At 46.0% G+C, this 19,358-nt stretch overlaps 1 protein-coding gene across 4 annotated transcripts in view; it reads left to right on the plus strand.

Annotated features, from left to right (window-relative positions):
* Nucleotides 1–19,358, plus strand: part of BIRC6 (baculoviral IAP repeat containing 6) — a 1,722,273-nt gene that overhangs the window by 962,023 nt on the left and 740,892 nt on the right. For all 4 annotated transcript variants that reach the window (XM_069234691.1, XM_069234693.1, XM_069234692.1 and 1 more), the window contains one exon: nucleotides 12,211–12,344. In XM_069234691.1, the coding sequence (XP_069090792.1) occupies nucleotides 12,211–12,344 (134 nt within the window). The remainder of the gene's footprint in view (nucleotides 1–12,210; nucleotides 12,345–19,358) is intronic.

Genomic DNA, 19,358 nt, shown 5'->3' on the forward strand with positions numbered 1-19,358 from the left:
CAGGTCAAGCCGGGGGCGTCGGGTGCAGAGTGGAAAGTCTCACGCTTCCGGCGGGAAACGTGGGGTCTTTAAAAGTTGATTCTTTGTTTCCAGAAGTTGCAGTTTCTTGAACAGGGCTGCTGTTCTCGGGAGCTTCTTGGTCCTTTTAGATGCAGGGTAGTCCTCTGAGGCTTCAGTGGTCGCTGGACCCTGTCAGATGCGTCGCTGTTGCAGTTTTCTTCGAAGTAGGGAGACAGGCCGGTGGGGCTGGGACCAAATCAGTTGTCGTCTCCGTCTTCGCTGCAGGGCTTCAGGTCAGCAGTCCTTCTTCTTTGGGTTGCAGGAATCTATCTTCCTCGGTTCTGGGAGCCCCTAAATACTCAATTTAGGGGTGTGTTTAGGTCTGGGAGGGCAGTAGCCAATGGCTACTGGCCCTGAGGGTGGCTACACCCTCTTTGTGCCTCCTCCCTGTGGGAAGGGGGACACATCCCTAATCCTATTGGGGGAATCCTCCATCTGCAAAATGGAGGATTTCTAAAAGTAAGAGTCACCTCAGCTCAGGACACCTTAAGGGCTGTCCTGACTGGGGGGTGACTCCTCCTTGTTTTTCTCATTATCTCCCCTAGCCTTGCCACCAAAAGTGGGGGCAGTGGCCTGAGGGGATCACATCTCCACTAGCTGGGATGCCCTGTGGCGCTGTAACAAAGGGGGTGAGCCTTTGAGGCTCACTGCCAGGTGTTACAGTTCCTGCAGGGGGAGGTGAGAAGCACCTCCACCCAGTACAGGCTTTGTTCCTGGCCACAGAGTGACAAAAGCACTCTCCCCTGGCAAAAACTAGTCAGCCCACACTGGAAGTCAGGTATGTTTTCAGGGGGCATCTCTAAGATGCCCTCTGGGTGTACACTGGCATCAGAGTGCATTTATTGTGCTGAGTAGTTTGATACCAATCTTCACAGTTTTCAGTGTAGCCAATATGGTGCTGTGGAGTTCGTGTATGACAGACTCCCAGACCATATACTCTTATGGCTACCCTGCACTTACAATGTCTAAGGTTTTGCTTAGACACTGTAGAGGCATATCGCTCATGCACCTATTCCCTAACCTGTGGTATAGTGCACCCTGCCTTAGGGCTGTAAGGCTTGCTAGAGGGGTGACTTACCTATGCCATAGGCAATGTGAGGTTGGCATGGCACTCTGAGGAGAGTGCCATGTCGACGTAGTCATTTTCTCCTCACCAGCACACACAAGCTGTGAGGCAATGTGTATGTGCTGAGTGAGGGGTCACCAGGGTGGCATAAGACATGCTGCAGCCCTTAGAGACCTACCCTGGCATCAGGGCCCTTGGTACCAGGGGTACCAGTTACAAGGGACTTAACTGGGTGCCAGGGTTGTGCCAATTGTGGAGACAAAGGTACAATTTAGGGAAAGAACACTGGTGCTGCGGCCTATTTAGCAGGGTCCCAGCACACTTTCAAATCATAACTTGGCATCAGCAAAGGCAAAAAGTCAGGGGGTAACCATGCCAAGGAGGCATTTCCTTACAACTTACAATACCACAATAGTCAGTCAGTGATATTCACACAAGAAAGAACCACACCATGTGTTACACAACTAAAGTATTCTTTATTATAACACTAGTTCTATTCTAACATTGGTATATCTCTACTTGGAGATATCTCCACACAGAAAATATACTTATCAATAAACAGGAAAAGCACAGAAATACATAGGACCCTACTGGAGGGGGTGTTGCAGGAGGGAACCAGATACTAGGATCATGGTATAAGAATGGAGATGCCCAACCAAGGTAAGTGTGTTTGGAGGAGTACAAAATCACCTACGTTAAGTAATAGAAATTCCCCAGGCGCCTGTGTTGTTTAGCCGGGTACCCCATGGACTAACACAGGACCGTCGCGGTTGGAAATTCTGGATCTCAAGGAAGCCAGTTGGCACAAGGAACGTTTGATGGTGCCCCCACCGGTGGATACCCAGGAGAGTACCTACACTAGGAAGCCTGGGTGCATAGGGTTGAAGTGACGTCTGAAAGCTTTCTTGAAGTCAAAGGGAGCCTTATTTGTCCAGTTGCTGTTGTGACCCATGGACCAGGGTGGTGGAACGCAAGGGCAAATTCAGGGAAGAAGAAAATGAAAAATAAGGGGACAGTGTCCAGACCACTCGAAACGTCCAAGCAGTGCAGGTTGGCAAAGCCCACACTTCTTGGGGAGGAGTTCCTGCAGGTCAGTGACGGAAGAAGTCCATCTGTGGAGTTCAGGTGATGCAGGAAGATCCTTGTAGTCGCCCACAAGCTGTTGCATGTTGGTTAGTGGTCAGCACAACCACCAAAAAGCATTGGCAAAAGCAGGAAGACGCTGCAGAGAAGTTTGCAGGATTTTGGGGACCAGCAAGGTCCTAGCGAATTGACCCTTGAAATGGAGTCAGGGCTGGCCATTAGCAAGTAGAAGAGCCAGCAGGAAGTGTTAGAGCCCCCACAAGGACCCACCGGCGGCAGGCACAGGGAGTCGCAGCGAGGCCTCAGTAGCACAACATAGGAGTCTCACGCCACTGGTGTTGCCAAGTGGATGCTGTTCTTGAAGTGCTGGAGGCTTCTTGGAGCTTGAATGTCTTCTGGAGGAAGAGTCAGCAAGCCTTGGTAACAGCAAAAGGCAAGGTGCACAAGGGTTCTGTCCCAGTGGTACAGCGAGGACCCACTGTTTCCCAAGTTGGACAGAAAAGGTGAACCTGGAGAGGGCATCAGAACCACCACCTGTGTAGCAGAGCCTTTTGATGTCTGTGGTACAGCAGGGTTCACCAGCTTGTCGTTGAGGTGTCTCCAGACGCAGGGAGAGACTCATTCACTCCAAGGGAAATTCCTTCTTGCTTCCTGATGCAACCAGAGTCCTTGCGACCCTGGAGGATGCACATCTAAGGATGCTGCAGAGTTGTTGCAGGAGCTGGACAAACAGTGCTGCAGTGGGAGCCCTCCCAACTGGATACAGATGTGTTTCCATTCCTAAGGCAGACCTACAGCGCTTCCGGAGGCCAGGTTGCAGAAGAATCTTGCAGAGAGTTCCTTGTAGAGTCTTGCTCAATGAATCGAGCCACCCATCCTCAGGGGGAGCCCTTAAGTAACATTAAAAGGGGGTTGTGCACTGTCTGCGGTGACCCACCTATCAGAGGGGGTCAGGGACGTCACCCACCTGGCCTCATAAGTCATATGCTCACAGAGACCTCTGCACATCTTATCTTATTTCCTAGATGGCAGAATCAAGTAGCCATCTGGCAGAGCTCTGTCCACCTCCCTCGGGGAGGAGCTGGAAAGGGGGAAAGGGGGATGGTCACTCCCCTTTCCTTTGTCTGGTTTTGCTCCAGAGTGGGAACCGGGGGTTTCTGCACTGCTGTAAACCAGTTTGTGCAAGGAGGGCACCAAATGTGCCCTTCAAAGCAGTCTGGTGGCACTCAGAGGCCACCCCACCCCAGCCCTTGGACACCTAATACACAGGGGGAAGTGGTCACACCTCTACCTTGCAGGAAATCCTTTGTTTTTCCTTCCTGTGCTTGAGCCAGGCTCACCAGCAGGAGGGCAGAACAGTGTCTGGGGTCGGCAGCAGCGTGGGCTGGCAGCCAGAACCCGTAAGGCTGCCCAGGCAGAACTGGGAAATCCTCTAAGGAACCCCCAGAGTACAGGGGATCATGCAACTAGCACCAGAATCGGTGTAGTTGCATGATTCCAAAATGTTTGATACTAAACTTGCCTAGGTTTGGAGAAGGCATTGTGTAGTTTTACCATTTGCGCTGACCAGTGCCAACTACATACCTTAAGATGTCTTCCCTACACTTACACTGCCCAGGTAATGCAGTCTGGGGTTTGTAGGGGTACCCAGCTCATGCAAGGGTACTCTCACACTTGGGGACATGCACCCTGCCCTTGGGCTGAAGGGCCTACCAGAGGGGTGACTTATAGTGTCTAGATGCAGTGATCAGGATATAAAGTAAACCTTATATCAGTGGTGAAAGGGTGCATTCACCATTTCATACAGGCTGCGATGGCAGGCCTGCAGACACAGTTTGCATGGGCCCGATGGGTGGCACAATGCATGCTGCAGCCCATGGGAGACCCATGGTGTACCAATGCCTTGGGTACCTAAGTACCATATACTAGAGATTTATATGGGTGCACCAGTATGCCAAATGATGGGTGTAACGATCCCCAGCAACCAAATTGAGAGGAGAGAGCACAGGCCCTGGGGGTCCTGATCAACAGGATCCCAGTGAACTACAGTCTAAACACACTGACATCATGCAAAATGTGGGGGTAACTATGCCAGAAAGATGGCACTTTACTACAGCGGCCACATTGGAGAGGTGGAAATCAGAGGCATCTGGTCTTCGTCGGAGACCCGGCTACACATCAGCATGACTGTCAAGCTGACATTGAAAGCATTCCTTCCCTCTGTCAAAGGGAAAGAAGTGCAGGTGTTTACAGACAACACCACCTCCATGTGATGATACAGCAAGCAGGGCGGATTGGGGTCGTGGACCCTTTGTCAGGAGGCCCTGTGCCTCTAGACATGGCTGGAACACTTGGCCGACTCTTTGAAAGCCAGAGCAGACAAACTCAGCCGTCAATGCCTGATCGATCACAAAGTACATCGGAGGTGGCGCAAGATTTTTCAGAAGTGTGGAGAGCCTTGGTTAAATTTGTTCACCTTCGCAGAGAACGCACAATGTCATAGTTTGGCATGTTGGAGATCCCAAGGCAGCACTCGCTCAGTGACAGTTTTCGTCTCGAGTGGAGCTCAGGGCTCCTGTATGTCTTTCCGCTGTAGGAAAGTGCCTCTTTTGACATGATCACACCCTCACATTTTGCCTTTCTGGTGTAATTTTGACTGAAAGTGCACTTGACTCCTGCTAACCAGGACCCCAGCGCGAGATCTCTTCCCTCCAATACTGCACATTTGTTTTCCCAATTGGCAAACCTCTAGCACCCACTGTAAGTCTTTAGTAAATTGTACCCCTGGTACCTAGGGCCTGAGATGCTAAGAAGAGTCCCTAAGGGCTGCAGATTGTTTCCACCTAAGGGTCCCCACACATGACCAGGTGTAATTGCAGGCTGCATGTCTTGGTGCAGACAAAAGTGAAAACATGACATGGTGCACAGCCTGTGTGCCATGTCCTCTAAACACTGCATACAATATATGTAAGTCACCCCTCTAGCAGGCCTTACAACCCTAAGGCAAGGTGCATTATACTACCTGTGACGGCGTGTCTACATGAGGAGATATGCCTCTGCCATGTCTTTGTTGATTCTCAGATATAGTAAGTGACCAGGGAAGCCATTTTAAATGCATGTTCTGGACAGTGGTCAGTACGAGTTCCCCAACTACATGATGGCTTCTCTGAGTATAGGGGTGTTTGGTATCAAACATCTCAGATTAATAAACCCTCACTGATGCCAGTGAGGGACTTATTAATAACAGCGCCCAGAGGGCACCTTAGAGGTGCCCCCTGAAAACTTACCAGCTACTAGTGGGTTGACTGACTGACCCTGACCAGTTCAGCCACCATAGATGTGTTTCTGCCCCCACCCAAAGTGAGAGCCAGTTCTCTTGAGGGCCAGAAATAAAAAGACTGCACTGGGTGAGGGTGTTATCACCTCCCACAGGCAGGATGGACATTCCTTGGCGGGAAGCTTCAAAGGCCTACCTGCCCTTGTAATGCAATCCAGGTCTCTCCAGATGGTGGAGACTGACCCAGGACTGAAACCCAGGAGGACTGCCTTCCTTGCATAAAGACTTAAGACCCCTGTGAGCAGCTGCTCTGCTTTGCAACAAAGTTTCAAGCAAGGACTCTGCAGACTCCAGAACAGCAAAGACCCAACACCTGAAGTGACCTCTGCAGCTGACACCCACAAACCAAAGTGAAGTCATCCAACGGTCCCAGCAAAGTTCCCCAGCTGTCAAGAGTCCGATTCCAGTGTGGTCTCACCCATCTTGGACTCCCCCAAGTCGCCTGCAGTCCCTCCATGCTGGCCCCCCTCTCCCGTAGCCTTGCAATGAGAGAAATCCTGGCACCTCTAGCAACCACTGCACCTGTTGCCCCTGACCACATTTGAGATTGGTCACTGGTGCCGACAACATCCTACGGCTCCCCTGAGGTCAAGGCCACCCTGGGTCCACCCTGCTGGACTGTCAGACGACGCCTGTAGCCTCAACATGCAGGACACCCTGACCGCGAGTGCTCCCTGACGAAGAAACCCAACACCTAAGGACACCACGGGATCTGTCTCCCTTGGAGAAAAGGACCAACGGTGCACCTATACCCTGAGCACCCCAAGTCTACAACTTACCTTTTTGTTGTTCGCGACTGGCTTCCGAGCGAGAGGCTGCAGCCTGTTTTCACAAGGACCCCCATCTGAAACCATTGTGCACCCGACGTATTACTGCATCCGGCCGCCCTACTGCATCCGGCCGCCCCATTGCTGCTCGGGGTGACCTGCTGGTTTGGTTCTGATCAATCCCCAGTACTTACTGTAACTCCCTGAGATTGGCCTCGGAAGTCGTCGTTAACCCTGTGTTTGCTGAACATTGTTTTCCTCCATAAGTTAACATTGAAGAACTATGACAATTGCACCAAGTGGTGATTTTTTAAACTGAAAAGTATTTATGCTTGAAAAAGTGCTAATCCTATTCTGAAGTTCTTGGGTTTGACCCATGTATAAAAAGAAGTGTTATTTTTCTTATTTAGTCTTGGATTTATTCTTTGAGTGTGTAATTTATTGCCTCTGTGAGTTCAACAAATGCTTAGCACTACCCTCTGATAAGCCAAACTGCCACCCCACACAGCCACAAAATAGAGCATTAGACCCATGTACTTTTGCCTCTGCAAACCAGTCGGGGATCCACTGAAATCTCTGCAGAGTGTACTTCTTTTCAGTGCACCATATAGAGATATAGATTCCTACGTCTGCCCATACCACTTCTGCCCAGAGTTCTCAAGAAGATTAAGAACAATGGGGCCCACATAATCCTTCTGACTCCAAACTGGGCACGAAGAGTCTGGTGTCCTGAGCGATTCAGCATGGTTATCGGTCCTCTGATCAGACTGCCCCTTTGGGTGGATCTTCTGTCATAGCAACAGGGGGAAGGGTCTCCGCCTAGACCTGTCCAGTCTCTACCTTCTTGCATGGAGATTGAGCAGCGGCAGTTGACAGCTTTTGACCTTCCGCCCCAAAGTCTGTAGCATTATCTTGACAGGCAAGCGTCCATCCACCAAAATGGTATACACCTGTTGATGGAACAAATTTGTGGTGTGGTGCACAGACAAGTCTGTTGACCCCCCTCTCTGTTCCTCTTTCCGAAATCCTCCTGTTTATACTTTATTTGGTCCAGCAGGGATCTGATTTTGGCACCCTCAAAGGTTATATGTCTGCATTTTGTAGATTACTTGATCCAACCCTCTTTGTTTAAGTCTCCAATAGTTAGTAGGTTCCTTAAACGTCTCACCTATATGTTTCCTCCATCACCATTCATGATGCCTCAATGGGATTTGGTTCTTACTTCAATGTCCGGTCTTTTTGAGTCACGCCATAATTGTCCTCTCAGGCTTTTGATGTTAAAAATCACCTTCCTTGTGGCCATTACATCTGCCCGCAGGATGAGTGAGCTGCAGACGTTATCATCTAGGCCACCATACTTTTCCCTCTTTCCTGAGAAAGTGGTGCTTCACACAGGGATTCCATTTTGCCAAAAGTGGTCACGCCCTTTAATGTAGGCTAAACCATGACCTTATCTACTTTTTACGCACCACCTCTCATCCTTCTAAGGAAGCGGAGAGACTCCACCGCCTGGACCCAAAAAGAGCATTGGCATTCTACCTTGATCGTACGAAAGAGTTCCGGGTGGATGATCAACTCTTTGAATGTGTGGGAGCGAAGAAAGGTTGGACGGTGCAGAAGAAGACAATTTCTACATGGGATGTTCTCTGCATTAAAATGTGCAACACATTGGCTAAAAACCAAAGCAACCCCCGGAAGGTTTGCACACTCACTGTACCGGAGCGACAGTTGCAACCACTGTGCTAGCATGCAGAGTTCCAGACCTGGACATCTGTCTACCAGTATTGTGGGTTTTTCTGTACACGTTCACTAAACAATACTACCTGGACAGTTTGGTCCAAAGCTACACCTTTTTTGTCGATTCGGTCCTGCTGGACTTCCTAGTATGATCTTGATTCGCAGACCCACCTCTAGGGATGGTATTGCTTGTGTATCTATTCTGAGGTAAGGTAGCTGCAACTAAAAGTCTGTACCAGATGAACAAGTTACTTACGTTCAGCAGCGCCTTATGTTGTAGACACATATTCTAGTTTCAGATTCCTTACCAAACCACCCATCCTCCCCGCAAACTTGTTTCTAGAAACTTACTTTTAAGGCCCTAGTTTTGAAGCACTAGTGATCAGTGTTCTTCACGGCTCTGCGCTCTTGGGGTGGAACGTCAGCATGCAGGTTGGGACCTATATAGGCCCCTCGACGTCCACCATGCCATCGACGAACGCGGAGCTGTCCAGTACCACCTGACTGCCCGCAGGTGTATTGCTCGAGAATAATCTCTGGATCCAGACTGGTGCCTGGAGGGAATCTTCAAGTAGAACAGGTTTCCACCAGATACGGCGTTACCAAAGGTAAGTAACTTGTTCACCTAAGCCCTTCGAGCATGGTTGAGAGGCAGTGGTCACCCTCTCCCCCCCACCAACTAGTCCAACAGAGTAATGTTTTCTGATGATGAAGCAGTCTAAAACACTGTGAAATACAACCTTGGGCTCAAAACATAGAGATATTCACTAGTTTTCATGCAAACTAGTCACTATCTTGGGATTTCTGATTTTAATTCTTGTTAAAGCCAGGCCTTAAAGTTCAGCAGTGTGGTCCTTCTTCAAAATGTAAACCATAAGAAGTAGCCATTTGTACTGCAGCAGTAGTTCGCTCCTCCTCATAATTCATGGTGAACTAGTATCTCAAACCTCTCTCTTTCCCTACACAGTGGTCTTTGGATGTGGTTTTGAACATAATGATTAGAAGGGTGTGCCTTAATCATTGTACATTGATTTGTCTTATATGCTGTTGTCAAAAGATTATGTGAAGCTTTATGTGATATAGTCACTTTACTAAAGTTAATTCTGGATCATCATTCAAAGCAATTGTTGGAAAATGGCCCTCTCTGAAGGGTAACCCCCAAACTTTTTGCTTTCCTCCTGCTTTTTTTTCTGACCTCATTTTCTGTTGGCTTTAGGACTCTAATCACTTTCCCACTGCTAGCCAGGGCTACATTCCCACTGCTAACCAGTGCTATAGTGCATGTGTTCTCTCCCTACAAACATGGTGACATTGGTTCCAACCCAATTGGCATATTTACTTTACCTGTAAATCCCTAGTAAAGTGCACTACCTGTGTCCAGTACCTGTACATTAAATGCTACTAGTGGGCCTGCAGCACTGATCATGCCACCCCCATAAGTAGACCCTTAACCATGTCTCAGGCCTGCCATTGCTAGGTCTTGGTGTGCAGTTTTACTGCCACTTCAACTTGGCATTTAAAACTACTCTCCAAGCATTAAATCCCCCTTTTCTTACATATGTAACCCCTAAGGTAGGCCCTAGGTAACCCATAGTGCAGGGTGCTATGTAAGTAACAGGTAGGATATGTACTTCGTGTTTTACATGTCCTGATACTGAAAAACTCACAAATTCGTTTTCCACTACTGAGAGGCCTGCTCCTCTCATAAACTAGCATTAGAACTGCTCTCATATACTTTTAAGTGGTTGATTCTGATCTGGAAGGAGTAGCCTTGTCATATTTAGTATGGCCAGAATGGTAATAGAAAATCCTACTTACTGGTGAAGTTGGATTTAATATTGCTATTTAAGAAATGCCACTTTTAGAAAGTGGGCATTTCTCTGCACTTAATGCCATCTGTGCCTTACAGCCTGTCTCCAGTCAACATCTGGCCTGTGCTGGTTGACAGCTCCCCTTGTGCCTTCCACCCAGACGGCCATAAACACAGGATGCTTAGTCACACCTGAATTCATCTTCATACTGAATGGGTCTCCCTGGGCAGCAGGGGTGGAGCGGCTCTCTCTTACACTTCAAAGGCCACTGGATTTCCCTCACACAAAGGACTGATAACCCACCACAGGGATCCTGGCAGACATCTAATGGCTGAAAGGGGAAGTAGTGCATTTCAAAACTACTCTTTGAAGATTCCCCTCTTCAAAGGCACGTTTGGGTGTATATATACTCTGTCCTCACCAAATAAGACACTTCTGGATCTACACCTGAACTCTGTCAGAGGGACTGCCTGGCTACCCAAAGGACACATCTGGACTGCTTTGCTGAGAAGGACTACTGCCCTGCTTGTTGCCTGCCAGCCTCTGACTCTGCTGGAAGTACTCTGCCTTTCCCATAAGTGCTCTCCAAGGGCTTAGATTGGGCTTGCTTTCTGTTCTGAAGTCTTAGGGCCACAAAGACTTCACCCTAGAGAAGAAAATCCCTCGTGATGAAAAAATCGCTGCATCACCTACCGGATTGCGGCAACGCCTGCTCCTTCTACCAGCACATAAAGGATTTTCCACGCATCTTCCCTAGTCATTAAAATATCCCTGCATCGCAGTGAGAAACCAAGGCTGCGCTCCTGGAAATCAACGCAGTGTGGAAAGAAACAATGCCTCATCTGTGCCGTGCTGTAAAATCTGATGCACTGCTTTATTGTTCAGCGCATTTCCACCTCTGCGGCCCGTGAGTTATTTTTGACACCTCCCAGGTACTGTGTGTTACAAGGATATAACCACTGATTCTTAAGAATTAAGACTCGTTTAAACCTCTAAAGTGATATCGCTACTTGTGCATATTGGATTTTTGTCATTTTTATCTTTTTTTTATTCAGATAAACATTATCTATTTTCTAAATTGGTGTGGAGTACTTTTTGTGGTGTTTTCAATGTGTTACTGTATTAGTTATTGCACAAATACTCTACACATTGCCTTCTAAGTTAAGCCAGCCTGCTCTTTGCCACGCTACCACAGGGTGAGCACAGGATTATTTGGATTGTGTTGTGACTTACCCTGACTAAGATTGTGGACCCTACTTGGAGAAGGGCGTATGCCTCTGCCAACTAGAGACCCAATTTCTAACAGCAATGTATCCAAATGTATGCATTTTTCATTTTAAGTAGAGGAAGAGCTAATAATTCAGAAAATATGTTCACACTTACATATCCACAATGCTTATATATGGAATGTAAAAAGTTGTTTGTACACGCTGTACGTTCAAAGAAAGAAGCAGTATACGAATTCTTTGAATAGAAACCTGTTTTAATTGTATGAAGCTGGCATTAAGACTCCACCTAAAGAACACTTTCCTCATTTTACTGGTGGAAGAGCAGCTAAAGCTGTTTGGTTGAGGGGTCTTCCACTCCCTGTGGTCTGTGGGGCAACCACTTGGACTTATCTGAATAATTTTGTGTAATGTTATTGTTCTTGTCCGATTCTTGGATGAGTGTTTTGTTTGAGAATTTAGTGTTTTAGTATATTTTCGTGTGGCACCTTTCTTGTGACAGTCTTAACTGTTTCATTGTCCTATGTCCCACCGTCGATGTTTATTAGACAGTGTTTAGGAAATGTTTAAGAATATTAGGAATCTGTAGTGGAAATAATACCTGTAACATTGGTGCTGTCAGATAATATGGTTCTTCTGCAGATTTAGTCTGTTTTCATATATTATTCATGGTCTTATGTGGAGTAATTTTCTGTGAAATGGACAAGCAGGTCTATTAACCCTTTAAGGTATCCTTAGTTCCTACACCTCCCCCTGTGTCTGCAAATATTTTTTTGTTGGCCGATCCTCTGGTCTTGATTATTGCAAAGATAAATCATCTGGAGAGAAAACATTTACATTAAAGTCAAAATTATCATTTGTTCTGGGGTGCAGGGCTTGAGTCGCATCTAAACTTCACAGCAGTTAGATGCTATTCCCCAGTGTTCAATAATGTTTAATATTCAGATTCTGTATGAAAATAGTCTTTGCGCATCTTTCATTTTGTTTAGTGTTTGTGTCTTGAACTAAGCTGATATGATAAATCGATGGATCTTTGCCCCTGACATTTACACAATATTATGAAGTTTTATAAGAAAACAATTTTGTTGCTTGACTACAAATGCTTTTTGTTGTATCACCAAAGGTGCTCCACCTTTATCATCTTTGGAGAAGGATAAAGACATTGACCTTGAATTACTTCAAGATCTGATGGAAGTGGATATTGATCCTTTAGATATTGATTTGGAAAAAGATCCTCTTGCTGCCAAAGTCTTTAAGGTATGATGCAAACAACTTTTTCATTACTTTTGCATGCTTATACAGTTTCATCTCATGAATTCCTGTGTTCAATTCAAAATGATGCACTATTTACTTGCTCAGTGGAGTACTGAACATTCCGTGTGTGATTACCATGTGCCATCCTTCATTTGATTTCGTCCTTGTGGTCAACCTGGTATGCTTTGCTCAGTAGAGAACATGTCACAAGTACCCTTTTTGATTCTCTTCTGGACTTCCACATTTCTCCCTAGCAGAGTTCCGGACTTAGCTTCCGGTGTAGAAATCCACTCAAAGCGGTACTCCTTTCAATGTGGACAAATATTATTCCCATGGTCTGGCCACCACATGACTTAAACATTGCTGGTAGCTGATGTTTCAGCGTTAACTACAGGCGTTCTAACCTGCACTTAAAATTGTGGAGATTGCTTACTGGCTCATTCTGATGAAATTTATGTAATGTCTCATGACTAAGGCACCCCCACCCAGTAACCCTTTCCTTTCCTGCATGTCCCCCTTCGAGCCTTACCCTAATCTTATCTCTTCTTGATGAAGAGTCTCACCTTGGCAAGACAAGTAGGAGCATTCTCCTCACAGTTTGAGTCAAAAGCATCACTGTTCCTCCTTGCATCACCTGCCATATACTGGTAAATAAAAAGACCTTGAAAACAATTAGCAGAATTAGGAATGTACACTCAGAGCATTCTGTCATTTTAGAAATCATCTTGTTCGGGATTTTTAGACTGCTAATAATTGATTCATTATATTTTCTGTTGCCAAGACAATTTAGGGATTTTTAATTTCTTAGTCTTCCTCTAGTTGACAAAGGTGCAGAATCTGCACTAGTTTTTCTCCTTTATCACAGCATAATTCAACAGTGAATATGGTTATTTACTGTATGCCAGTTAATTTAAAAGTCTAACATAGGAAATAGACAAAGTCTAAGCCTTCTAAATAGGTTTCTCATCAAAGGATTGAGCATATTAAAATATTACTGTGGTTGTTTTTGACTGTAAAGTCATCTAGACGTTTCATTTTTGGAACTTGGCTAAGTCTTACTCCAAAGAAATTAATCACTCGAATTTGTGACCTGATTTTTTTTAATTGGATTTGTAGCAGGTGTTTATTCCAAGGTTTTTTCAGTTGCAAATTACATAAATATGTTTTAAGGTAAATGTTCCCGTCATTTACATAATTTGAACATACATTGTTCATCTCCCACCAAATTGTGCTCTTCAAGGAGCCATCATGAGATCTGTCACCATTGTGACAGCTGTTGTCTTGTGGTGGATGGTACACTTGGTTGATAATCTGATAATTGTTGTGGTTATGAGTGTCTTCCATCTTTTGTTGCACATGGACACATGATAAGGTAAATGATGTTACTTGTTCTGCAGTTGGTCATAGAAGTTAGTTTAACCATCTTATTTCCCAGTCTTATCTATGGGGGCACAATAGCATCTTGGCATGGATGGCAGGTGCCACATTTGTAATTTCCTTTTATAGGACTCATGCCTGTTAGTATTCTCTGCCTTTTATCCAGTTGTTCAGTGGAACAAGACTTAACCAACATATTGCTCAAGTTTTGGTCCTTCCGGAATGCAAACAGAGGATCCTGTAGAGGGCTGTCATCAGGATTAACATTCAAGATATGCCACTGTGAGTTCATTATCTGTCTGATCCTGTTATTTAAGGTAGACTGGTGTATTACACAGACTAGCCTATTGTCCTGTTCTTTTTTTCTACTCACAAACATTCTGTCTCGATCATAGTATCTTGCTGTCTTGTATGAATCCCTAACTAGCCTTTCAGGATAGCCTTGGTTGAGTAGTTTGCATTAAAAAAATTCTGCATGCTAAAGGAACTCATTGAGGTGTGTGCAGTTGCGTTGCAACCTAAGCAATTGACTGAATGGAATGCCTTGCTTCTGGCACTTGGGGTGGTAACTATTAAAGTGAAGCAGAGCACTTCGAGCTTTGGGTTCAGTATATAATGCAACCATAAGGGTTGATCACAATATCCCAGAATTCCACTTGTGTACGACTTACATAGGTAGTACATTTCAAATTTTGATCACATAGGCTTAGCCAGCAAATGAATTCCTACAAGTTTTCTTGCTCCCCACTCCAAAGAAAGATGATATCATCAATATACCTTGACCAATACCTGACATTTTAGTAAACTGGGACAATCTCATTATAGATGCATTTTTCTTCAAATTCTCCCATATACAAGTTTGGCACACTGGGGGCACAGGCCACTCCCATAATGACTCCTTTGATTTGGTGTTACATTTTGCCATCAAATTCAAAAAAGTTTTCAAAAAGCACTATTTCCAAATATTGCGAAATGAATGTTTGCTGTAGTATCCTATCTCCTTTATTATGTATGCCTATGGTAGTGGCTAGTGCTTGCTGTTGAGGAATGTTTAGTTACAGTGCTTCAGTGTCCAGGGTAACTAAAATTTCACTCTGAGGCTTGAACTTTCTACCCTCAAAGAAGGGCGGTTTACTCTCCAACGGTTTAAATAATACAGCCACTTTTTTGGAAAGAGGCTCAGTTGCTGCTCCAATGGTGATTACCATGGGGCGAAGTGGAGGATCGTTAACGTTTTTTGTGATTTTTTTGAATGGAATAGATGACAGACTGTTGTGTGTGCTTGAGGAAATCAAACTCTGTTTGGCATATGATGCCATTCTGTGGGACCTCTAGGCTGTAATGTCAGGATCTTCACTCACTTTCCTCAATTCAGAGCTTTCCTTCTAGGACATGCTGTATGGAGGTTTTGGTACATAGTTGATAGCCTTCTGTATCTTTTTAAGGACCACTTTTTCAAACGTTTGCCCCTCTGGACCCAATCTATCAAGAGGTGGTGTGAAGGTGGAAGCAGTTTTGAGACCTGAGGTGTTCACCTACCTTTTTCAGTCTGATATTGTACGTAAAAATGCAAATAAATCTCTCATAAGTTAAAAAGAGTCACATCCTCAACTAGGGATAAATGACAGTCCCTTGGTCAAAATATTTTTGGAGACAAATTCAACCTCTTTGCTGCTCAAATTGAAGACAGGAATATGATTCAGTTTTTCCTGATGTGTAGAAAATGAGGTCCTGGTTCCTGGCTTTGAGGCGATATCCGCTCCACCTGTATCCTGAAAACCGACTTATTGTAATCCTCAGTGTAATTTTGACGATGTCAAAATGAATCGAAGTGGTGGCAACTACCCTCCCCTTCAGAATCCAATGTATCAGAAAACATAACTGTTTTTTTTTTTTTTTTGTACAAGTACCGTCCTGCTTATGAAACTGAGCATGTTCCGTCAACACTTGCGGATAATCGTTATCACTCAAATATAGATAAATACTTTCTTGAGAGAAGTATCTTATATCCCTCTTCAATTTCCGTGTCTTCATTTTGATTAGATACTGACTGAAGAAGTACAGTTCATTGTTTATTGCTTCAAGTATTTTCTTTGCTTTATCAAGTGAGTTAGATTGTTTAAGGTTCTGCCCTAGTGAATCTATCTCTTTGTTGAGAATCTCAACTAACTCTCTGGCTGTCCCCACTATCAAAAGCATCCAATCCTGTGAAATCTATTAGTAATAAGAAACCACTTTTCCAGGAATATCTGGATCTCTACAAAAAGCCCAGATATGTTGCGAACCCATAACCCAAAAGGGATCATGCCAGCTCAGCTCTCAAATAGTCTAACATAAAATCTGCATGGGCCTTGGTACGTTCCATCTCCTTCTTCAAATTTAATACCTTAGTCCATTCATCATTTAAACCCTTAGGTAGGGTTTGCACTCTATTTGCTATATTATTTGCCCCTAGAATCTTAGAAAAATCCTCATCAGAGAAAGAGGAAGGTGGGTTTTGAAGATCGTCTGAAGGGGCTACCCCTTCGTCCATGCCACCATCTCGAGACTGGATGATGGTGGATCATCTGTCCCTTTTCCTCGAGAAAGTTGTGGCTCTTTTGACCAAGGGTCCCATAGAGAGGGTTCTAGTGCCAGAAGTAGGCTGCTGTTGTTATTCCCACTATTTTCTAGTTCCCAAAAAGGGTAAGGGCCTTTGCCTGTTCTAGAGCTAGGAGCCCTAAATCTTGTCCTTACGAAGATAAGAACAAGTTAAACATACTCATGTTGGTCCCTGTATTTTCTGCCCTGGACAAAGGAGTCTGGATGGTAGTGTTGGAATCGGAAGACGCTTATTTCCAAAACACTGTCCTGTCTGCCCACAGAAGTTACTTGAGCTTCATGATAGGCCACGAGCACTTTCAGTTCACCATGCTTCACTTTGGTCTTACCAACTCCCCTTGGGTGTTCATTAAGTGATAGTGGTGGTTCATGCTCATCTGTGGAGATCTGGGTATCAGGCTTCGCCTATCTCGATGACTGACTGTTGAAGGCGGGCTTGACCCAGGCTGTCGTCTCCCACTTCCTGACTACAGCAAACCTCCTGCATTCACAAAGTTACACCTTACTCCCTCTCAGATGTTCCCTTTCAAAGGTGCTGTTCTGGACACAGTGGAGTTTCTGGCTTACCCTCCTGAGCTGCGAATCCAGGATATTCAGGCTATGATACAGATGTTTCAGCCTCTATCTTGGATTTCTGTGAGACTGACTCTGAGGCTGTTGGGACTCATGGTCTCCTGCATCTTTCTGGTGACACATGTCAGATGGCATATGAGGGTTCTGCAGTGGTACCTGAAGTTCCATTGGACGCAGCATCATGGGAATCTCTTCAACATGTTCCAGATCTCTGAGGTAACTGCATTGGAGGTAATCAGAGGCAAATCCCTCTCCCTTTCCCAGATAAATCTAACAATAGTGACGGATGCGTCACTCCTGGGATGGGGGTGACAATCTGGGAAAGGTGGAGATCAGAGGAATCTGATCTCCAGCAGAAGCGGGACTTCACATAAACATACTGGGGCTCAGAGTGATCCGAATAGCATAGAAAGCCTTGCTACCTTCTGTAGGAGGCTGACTCTGTTTATGGTGTACACCTATGATGTGTCCCCCTATCCTGAGTCCAGCAACCCATAGTCATAGTGTTTTGGTGCCTAGATAGCCAAAGCTCTCCAGGGGTAGCTGTGGAGAGCAGCTCAGACTTACTAAGGAGGAGTATAAAGTACCACAGTAGTCAGTCAGTGATTATCACACAAGAAAGAACCACACCAAATGTTAAATGATAAAATAAAGTATTCTTTATTATATCACGAGTGCTATCTTAACGTTGGGTATATCTACACTTGAAGATATCTACTCGCAAAATATATACAAACAGTAAAAGCATAGGAATACATGGAACCTTACGGGAGCAAACCATATACTAAGAAAGTGGTATAAGATTTGAGGTGCCCAACCAAGGTAAGTGTGTTAGACTCCAATGGCTGGGGGGAGTAAGGAATTACCAAAGGTAAGTATCGGAAATCCCACAGGTGCCCGGGTGCAGCGTAGTTATCGAGTCTGATGTCCCGTAGACTAACACAGGACCCTTCCCATAGAGACCCGAGGAACCCATTTGGCACAAGTAAGGTTAAATAGTGCCCCCACCTGTGGATACCCAGAGAAGTGGAGTACCTACACAAGGGAGCACAGGTGCATAGGGGTGAAGTGGCGTTGGAAACCGTAGTTCGAGTCAATGGGAAACTTGTTTGTCCAGCTGCTGTCGTGACCCGTGGACCAGGTGGGTGGGGCCCAATGGCGGATTCTGGACAGGAAGAATCTGAAAAGGAAGGGGACAGTGTCCAGACCACTCGGAGATGTCCAGGCGGTGAGGAAGTCAGTGCCCACTCTCCTAGAGGTGAAGTTCCTGCAGGTTGGTGAAGGAAGAAGTCCTCCTGTAAAGTCCAGGGGATGCAGGAAAATCCTTGGAGTTGCCCACGAGCTTTCCCACATTGGTCGCTGCATTGCCCGGGGGTCAGTGGTCAGCAGGACCACAAACAAGTATTGGCAAATGCAAGAAGTTGTTGCAGGAATTTTGCAGGATTTTGGGGACCAGCAAGGTCCAGGAGCCTCAACCCTGTTGGAGCTTGAAAATGTATGGGAGGAAGAGTCAACAAGCCTTGGTAAGAGCAACAGTCACAGTGTACAGGGGTTCTGTTTCAGTGGCTGCAGAAAGGGCCTACTGTCACCCAAGTTGGTCAGAAGTCACGTTGGACCTGGAGAGGACCACAGTACCACTACCTGTGTTGCAGAGCCTTTCGATGTCAGTAGGACAACAGGATCCACCAGCTGTTCATTGTTGTCTTGAGGTGCCTGCGGATGAAGGGGAGTGACTCCTTCACTCCAAGGGAGATTCCATCTTGCTTCTTAATACAAACTGAGTCCTTGTGACCCTGGAAGATGCACAGAAACGAATGCTGGAGAAACAATGTTGCAATGGAAGTCATCCCAACTGGATACAGTCTTGTTTCAGCTCCTAAGGCACACCTGCAGCGGTTCTGGAGGCTGGGGCAGAAGATGCCTTGCAAAGAGTTCTTTGTATAGTCTTGCTCCACAAATCTGCGATCCCACCCTCAGGGGGTCCTTAAACCTTAATAGCCCTAAGAGGGGGTTAAGCACTATCTGCAGTGCCCTACCTGTCGGAGAGGGTCAGGGACGTCACCTACCTGGCCTAACCAGTCAGATGCTCCCAAGGGCCTCTGCACATCATGTTTCCAAGATGGCAGAATCAAGTGGCCACCTGGCAGAGTTCTGTGCGCCTCCACAGGGGAAGAGCTGGTGAGGGGGTGGCACTGCCCCTGTTCTTTGTGCGGTTTCGCACCAGAGCGGGAAACGGGGGTTCCTGCACTGGTGCAAACCGGTTTATGCAAGGAGGGCACCAAATGCACCCTTCAAAGCAGTCTGGTGGTGCCGGAAGGCCAGTCCAGGGAGACCTAGTTCTAAAGGAGAGGTGGTCACACCTCTCTACCACAGGAAACACTTTGCTCTGCCTTCTCCCGCTTGAGATAGGCTCTGCAGCAGGAAAGCAGAACAATGTGTTGGGGTCTGCAGCATACCCTGCAAGGC

The sequence above is a fragment of the Pleurodeles waltl genome, chromosome 5 (genome assembly GCF_031143425.1).
Source record: "Pleurodeles waltl isolate 20211129_DDA chromosome 5, aPleWal1.hap1.20221129, whole genome shotgun sequence".
Classification (NCBI taxonomy): Eukaryota; Metazoa; Chordata; class Amphibia; order Caudata; family Salamandridae; genus Pleurodeles; species Pleurodeles waltl.